The sequence below is a fragment of the Miscanthus floridulus genome, chromosome 4 (assembly GCF_019320115.1).
Source record: "Miscanthus floridulus cultivar M001 chromosome 4, ASM1932011v1, whole genome shotgun sequence".
NCBI lineage: Eukaryota > Viridiplantae > Streptophyta > Magnoliopsida > Poales > Poaceae > Miscanthus > Miscanthus floridulus.
The window spans coordinates 86,710,989-86,718,828 of NC_089583.1; the positions used below are offsets into that span (position 1 = coordinate 86,710,989).

The following is a 7,840-nucleotide window of genomic DNA, read 5'->3' on the forward strand; positions in this document are numbered from 1 at the left end:
GGATGAGAGGCTGACGTATGAGCCCATGTATGACGTGCAGGCTCCGTAGCCGTCATGAAACTAACAGTATGAGATCTCATCTCATCCCGATCCTCACAATCACCTAAGTACCCAACCAAGCAGGAAACAGTGATAGATCCATCCTTCTAAACCAAATGCAGAATAAGATTATCTTTTCTCTAAAATTAGGGGTTGAGATGTTTCGTTCCAGGATGTCTCCACACTAACTGAATGTGATAGGCGGTGGAGGAGACGCCTACACGCGTAATCCATCTTTGAGCACATGCTCCACGGTACACACCGTCAGAACGACATACATATAGCGGCCACATCCGGCTACTAGCTGCCCAAAAAAGCAAACTCTCAAAGCCATTCTTTTGGTCTGCTCCCCACAAATAAAGAAGAACCAAAGAGGAGGCCGGTGTGTGGCTGTCTTCTTTACAGCTCCAAAGTCTAAACAAACGCATAATGACGTGGTTTATCAAAGGTGACGGAGTGCAGGAGACGCACGGGCTCCGGCGTCGTGAACGCGCGAGTGCGCGACACGTAGCCGCGGCTTCCTCAGAGAGACGGAAATCCCTGGCGGAATCGCTAGCTATTCGCTCGCTATCGCATAGCTGCAGCAGGTGTCAGTGGCTAGTTAAAAGGCTAGCGCATAGTAATCCAAAGCAGGGCCTTGTTTAGATCCCATCAAAATTCCAAGTTTTTTCACTCTCTCTCCATCACATCAATTTTTGGACGCATGCATGGAGCATTAAATGTAGGTAAAAAAATAACTAATTACACAGTTTGGTTGTAAATCACGAGACGAATCTTTTGAGCCTAGTTAGTCCATGATCGGACAAAGTTTGTCAAATACAAACGAAACGTGCTACAGTGTTTAGATTGCAAAAATTTGCAATCTAAACAAGGACCAGATTGCAAAAGATGGCATCCTCTATCTGTGATAATGGATATGCATGGTCCTATGGTGTGCGCCGCCCCTCTTCATCTGCCTTTTCCACCAGAAATGGTTACACAATGACGATTAAAAACAAGCGCGTAGCAGTAGCCTTTATTATTATATCTACAAACGCGTAGCAGCAACCACTGCTCCGACTCCGAGCACGTAAATTTCACACGAAACCGCCTCCTTCCCCTCAAGGTCAACTAGCTGCCCCTCACTCCCTCTCTAGTCTCGGTCGTCGTCTCGCCTTCGGGGTTTCCATCGCAGGCTCAGCGTACCGATGACTCTGGCAGTCTGGCCCCAGTGGCCCGGCCGTACGCACCGCTGCAGCTGCAACTGCAACCGCGCGCGCCTCCGACCAGCGGACCGCGGACGCGTCCTTTGCCTGCCGGCCCGTGCAGCGGCCGCCGCAGGGCGCAGCATTTTGCGCAAACGACACCACCCGGCGTCCGGCACCCGCAACAAGGCAAACGCCACACCGCGCCGCTGCTGGTGGGCACGGGCGGGCGCAGACATAGGCACGTGCTCCCCAGCCCCACCGCCCACTGCGGCCTCGACACCTCGCCGTCGGCATCAGATCAGCGGCCACCGTTCCCCCACCGACCCTGCAAACACCCAGCTGGCCCGGCCTCTAGACTCTACCGCGCCGAATAGGGAGGGAGGAGGGGGCGTATAATAATAATAATAATAATAATAATAATAATGGCCTCTGGCAGCTTGCGAGACGCGCCCAGATCCAGAGCACAGCTAGCTGTTGCGGCTGCCGGTGGCCCAGATCCAGCACCACACCCTAGCTCATGGTCATGGATGGTCTGGTCTCTCCGCATCCACATTCGATCGTGAGTGCCCTGACCTCAAGACTCAAGTGTGTGCATCAAGGCTTAAAGCTCAAGATCGCACTCTTCACGATCTGATCTGATCTGATCAACGAGCTAAAATGTAGTAACTAGTAACTGCGAAAGATGAAGAAGATGCTGAAAGAAAATCAACAGGGTATTATACAAATGGAGTAACGGAGCACAACACCACCGGGCGAGCCAACCAACCAATCTGTCCAAGCCACAATCCTACACTGTAGTAACACGAACAGCAGATGCCGGCAGTCCTACTGAATCGAATGCCGAATGGAATCTCGATGAAAGTAAGAAAAAAAAAAGGAATCAACGGCTCAACACGGATGGTAACAATAAATTACAGCACGGGACGGTGCAGATCCCTGTCGCTCTCTCAGTAGAAGGCGGCGGCGGCGGCGGCCACGGCGGCGGCGGCGAACCACTTGGCGGCGGCGGGGGAGACGCCGGCGGCGGCGCTGGGGGCGGGGGGAGCCTCGGCGGCGGGCGACGGGGCGGGGACTTCCGAGGGCAGCGGCGGGGAGCTCACGTCGGGAGTGGGGGCCTCAGCCTTGGGCGCCGGCGCGGGGGCCTCGGGCGCCGGGGCGGGGGCCTTGGGGGCGGGCGCCGGGGCCGGGGGAGGCAGCGTCGGGGGAGGGACGGGCGGGGACACCGGCGCCGGGGTCGGCGGCGGCGTCGCCGGCGGGGGAGACGCCTTGGGCGCCGGCGTCGGGGTGGCGGCCGGGGCCTGGGCCGCGGCGGCGGCGAAGAGCATGGCCATGGCCAAGGCCGCGAGCTGGAAGCGCGCCATTGGAGCCGAGAGAGGAGGCTTGAGCTTACGATGCGTAGTTTATAAGAGGTGCGCATCTTATAAAGAGGTAGAAGACGAGGTTACGATGCGCAATTACTAGTCCTACCAGGGGTTTAGCTGCTAGTTTCCAAAAATACCAGCCGTTGGATCGGTACGTGACGGCGATGGCACGCACATCGTGGCTAAAGCGTGTCTCCGTTTCGGTTCGGATCTTCAATTCGAGTATGATAAAAATCTGGAAATCATTTGGCTACATCCCCATTTTTTGTTTCATGCCAAATCAGCAATGGTCGGTTGTGAGCTGGTGCTCACTCCTGTTCGGTTGGCTGGTTCGTATCGTTGCTGGTTCGTGAAGAAGTACTGCGGGCTGGTTTGTGTGAAAGAAAAATACTGTTCCGGCTGAAAATTTACGATCATTTACGACAAGCCACAGCCAAACGAACAGGACGCATGATTTTGGATTTTTTTTTTTGAGTTTGGAAAATGCGGTGATGTGATTATGCGAACATTTTCCTCCTTTTAAATGTACGTAATATTAAACTCTGAAATGAGCTTATGGATCCGTGATAACGACTACGGTTGAAATGGGCCCATCCAGATATAATGTTTTTTTTTTCAAATTGGGCCCCATCAAATATTATCAGCTCCAATATATTTACCCAAATGGTCCCATTTGGCGCTGTTTCGAAATTCCTTTTCCAATTTCAGTGAGAGCTAATTGGAATTTTTCTATACAATATTGCCATTCAGAATATGCCCCTATATATTATGGGGAAAATTGTGACGCCATTTTCATGAATTTGGAGAGAAAAAATGAACTTTAATGCGGCTACACTAGCCGTTGGTAATGTCGTTGGCGCGGCGGCCACTTGTATATCTCCAGCTAAGGTTCGTTGCCTAGAATAATGCCTTTGGAAGGGGGGATGATTAGCTTGTTGAAACTAATCAATGAAGCCCATGTTCCGCTCCTCCAATTTTATATTGGGAGACTATCTGTAAACGGCTCAGTTTACTGCTGAACCACCCTCCAAAACGGTGGCAGCCTATAGAGATAAAACGAGACATAAAATCACAATATTATATATTAAATAGATATATCTATCTATCTTTCAAGTCTTTCTTGCAGATTGATCGGCTTGCAAGTCCACGATTCTTTATGATATTATTATTAATGATGAAAACGTGTTTGCTTCAACGGCCTATTAGCAGTTGGGTATTCTTGTGACTTGATCCATAAGATAAATCCTGCGGTTTCCAGCCTAACTAACCAGATCCTTCCAAGGCTCCGATTTCGGGATGGTGAATTCACGTTTTCTTTTCCGTGCAGTCCACAGCGTTTCCGGTGACCATCGTGGCCATCAGAGTGGGCTGGGCTGTGCCCAGGTTGGAAGATTCCGGCCGGCCGGCCGGCCGGCAGGGCTAGCAATGGCGACACCAACGTACCAACCGAGCGCGCGCGAACGGCGGCTCCACGGTGTCGAGCTCGCAACGTGACGGCCACAAGCTCACTTGGAAACCGCAAAGTAGTCACCATGTCCCGATGTGCGTCCCCATGAAGGGATGATGAAGTGTGGTACAGTCGGTACAGTTGTGGGCGATGATGAGAGGGCAGGACAATCACGAAAAATCTTTCGGAACAGTGACGTGTCGGCTTTGGCTAGAAGGCTATGCCAACTGGTATTGTAACTTTTTTTTCATAAAAAATTTCTATGAAAAAAAGGAAAGGTGAATTTGTCCATTCATTGAACCCTAGTTCGGGACCGACGGGGCTTGAACCCGCAGCTTCCGCCTTGACAGGGCGGTGCTGAACTATAGACTAGAGGCAGACTTTCTCTCCTTCAATAGGAGAAGATGCTTGTCGTGCAATAAAGAATACATCAATCACTGGGTACTCTAAGGGCTTGTTTAGTTGGCGATTTTTTTTAGAAATGATATTATAGCACTTTCGTTGTTATTTGGCAATTAGTGTCCAATCATAGTCTAATTAGGCTTAAAAGATTCATCTCGTGAATTTCGTCTAAACTGTGTAATTAGTTTTATTTTTTATTTATATTTAATATTTCATGCATGCGTCCAAAGATTCGATGTGACGAGGAATCTTGAAAAATTTTGCAAAATTTTGGGAACTAAACTGGCACCAAGGATCGAATTTTGACACCCACGCAGAAAATGGTTGCCATGGTGGATTATTTTCTTCGATGATGATACTGGCCCTGTTCGCTTCGCTAAAAAAATAAATCAAAATACTGTTTTGGCTGATTTGTTGTGAGAGAAAAATACTGTTCCGACTAAAAAAGCAAGCTAAAAAGTACAGATTATAAGACAAGCGAACATGGCCACTTTATAGAGTTCCTTGTCCGGCCTGACCTCCTTGGTCGCTAAGTTTTTCGAGCGAGAAAAAAAAAACCTGCACATATATTGTTTTGGAATTACTGACGGACCCCGAGCTTGCTTCGATGTATGTCAAAAACGACATTGCAAAAATGAGGATGTTAGCAAGTTAAGAAGTGTACATTTTTATTAGTTGGTATACATGGACTTCAAGACATTCTCTTTGGAGGCCGTTGAGGAGACCAACTTTGCATTCATTATTAACTAGCGGAGTGGTTCATCAGTCACCACTCACCAACAAATGATCAGGGAATTGTGCTAAAACAAGTGCAGAACTCCATTATCCTTGAGGTAAACGGTGGTTAGTAATAACGGCTCAATCGCTTTCGCATATATATAGTACTAACATGCAAATCATGATGCCAACCACAGGTTTGCAGAGCATTTAGCATCACTACCCCCCTAACAGGACGGCTAAGTACGCCCTTTCAGCTAAAGGCGTTCGCATAATTCCATTCGCTTTCTAACTCGGAAGGTGATTACAAGCCAATGATTAAAGAAGAGTGTCATTCATTCATTTCATTTGGCTGTCAGGCTGTGATGGGAGCTGTCCGCATTGGTGGCGTTCAGGAGAGACGGAGATGGGAACTAGTGTATCCACCACATGCCTGGTTCGGGGCTTCGTGCATCCGCTGGCCCGGCCCTGGCATCTGTCATCGCCATGTTATCTTGTCATTGTCATCGCCGGCTGTTCTTTTTGGCTGCACTGGAGAACAGGTTGGTGCTTGATTGGGAACCCTGATGCATGTCATCCCCCACATTTTCACATGCAGATTTTATTCTATTTTTTCTTCTCCGTGCCCACCGGCGCACAATGCACGGCATATATCAATTATATTATTGGTTATCCTATGTATACATCATGACACGAAACCAGTATGGATTGTTGCCTGTGATGTGCTTGAATCATTTAGCTCGTTAGTAAAACACTAGCTCAGCTCGTTAAAGCGAAAAGAGACAGAGCCAAGCGGAGAGAGTTCAGTAGTTGACTAGCCACGTGATATGCAAAGCAAGCGTGAAATAGCAACGAAATTGGGATCCATAAAACGTCAACCGAACGTTGTTGACCTTTTTCAAATGAGCAAATAACAAGTCCAAAATGAGCCCATGGGCCAAGAGAACCAGGATCGCAAAATGGTCCCTCTTTGCTGGCAAAAGCTCTTCCCTAATCACCCACGATTGCCGCAGCGTCCATTGGGCCCACGGACAATCGGTCATCCGTCATCGAGTGGGCTTAGCCTCTGATGCCAGTCGGGGCTCGGTTCCACGGTTTCCCTTCCGCCGTTCCGCGACGTCCGGCCCGGTGCCTGCCTTGCCTTGCCTAGCTGCCATCGCTCGGAAGCACAAGAGCTGCGTGGGTCGCAATCGGGCCGCTTGGCAGGGAGGCCTGGCCTCTTCTACTTCCAGCGGCAGGAGGAGTCGTGCATCCAGCGGCAGGAGGAGTCGGCCGAGCCCGCGATGCTCGTGCTGGGCCGGGCTGCGAACTCCGATCTCTCTGCCTCAGCACATCCTGCTCCGCTACTCTCAACGTCGCCGTCGCTGATTGGAACATGTCGCTGCTGACCACTTCAAACTGGAGAGCAGGTGGCCTCCAGGCTCCAGCAGTGGACGTTTTCGGTTCCTGCTTGAGCCTTGCACGGCGGCATTATATTGACGAACTCGGCAAGTCGATGGATCGATGAACCAAAGGCCGCCAAAAAGTCCACCGGTCGAAGCGAAAATTGGCGCGCCGCCGTCCGCGGGAGTGAGTGAACCAACAGTCAAACGGTACGACCCGAGGCCGTGCCGTGCGCGTTCGGAAGCGCGAGTAGACGTACGTCCATGGACCATGGAGCATATGGTTGTTGCTGTCGGGGGGAAAACACGACGTAAAACGTAGAAAACGAGTGCTCGCGTTTGACACGATCACAAAGTTGGGGCCCTAGCAGCTTTGGTTCTAGTGTCTGTGTCTTCTTTTGCACCCATTCACGGCGGGACTTTCTATCTCTCTCTCTCGGCTGATTTTTCTTCCTAGTGGATACAGTGTGCGTCAGCTTTTGATAAAAAAATTACAACCCGGTCGCCTTCCTCATGGTCGCTTTGATGGACCGCCCCCACCAAGCTTTTTGACGGCCTATGCAAAAGTAGTTCAGCGCCAAGTCCCGTGCTGGCCTGGCGCCACACGAGCCACGAGTGCCAGTGTCCGGCGCATGGGGCCGGTCGGGGGCAGCAGCAGGAGATGGATCGAGAGCCGGGTCGACCGCCGGTGTCTTCCGTTCCACGAGCGCCTGAGATGGGCCGAGCCCGTGGCCCTGTTCGTTTGTTCGCTGGTTAGTTGTGTCAATCACATGCCACCATTTCTTCTCGATGGATCCGGGCCTGTTCGCTCAAACTTACCGATCAGCTTATCAGTTATAATTTATAGTATTTTTTCATAATAAAACAGTTTCAGACGATTTATCAGTCGGCTTTAATATCAGCCGAACAGCCCAGAGTCGACAAGGACTGACAGAAAAACCTAGTAGGTTATGTACTGTATGGGCAAGCATACCGAATTTTTTATATTTTAGCCTTTTTTTTAAAAGTTTCTCACAAAGAGATTCCTAGCGGAAAGAATTCAAAAAATGGACCCTTAGCGCGGCGCCATTGATGCTGGCGCCGAGCTAACACGTCTCGGCGCCAGCGTCTCTGGCGCCAAGCTCCTGGGCATGGTAGATGACATAGCAGTGAGCTCAGCGTCGTAGATCTTGGCGCCGAGCTCGGCACCAGAGTGACTGGCACCGAGCCTTTAATACCTATGGGCCCCGCGCCTCTCTTCCTCTCTTCTCCTCCCTCTCTCGTCCTAGCAGAGCCGAGCTCCGCCGCCGCCGCCGCTCGCGCCCT

The 7,840-nt window shown here is 50.7% G+C and overlaps 1 protein-coding gene across 1 annotated transcript; it reads right to left on the minus strand.

Annotated features, from left to right (window-relative positions):
- Positions 1-1,921: 1,921 nt before the first annotated feature.
- On the minus strand, positions 1,922-2,618 carry LOC136551974 (arabinogalactan protein 1-like). Its single transcript, XM_066543501.1, has one exon. The coding sequence runs from the start codon at positions 2,585-2,587 to the stop codon at positions 2,174-2,176; it is 414 nt and encodes a 137-aa protein (XP_066399598.1). The 5' UTR covers positions 2,588-2,618; the 3' UTR covers positions 1,922-2,173.
- Between the last annotated feature and the right edge of the window lie 5,222 nt (positions 2,619-7,840).

Bases quoted from the DNA above. Each gene is read 5' to 3' on its own strand.
- LOC136551974 (XM_066543501.1), bottom strand. From the start codon at position 2,587: ATGGCGCGCTTCCAGCTCGCGGCCTTGGCCATGGCCATGCTCTTCGCC.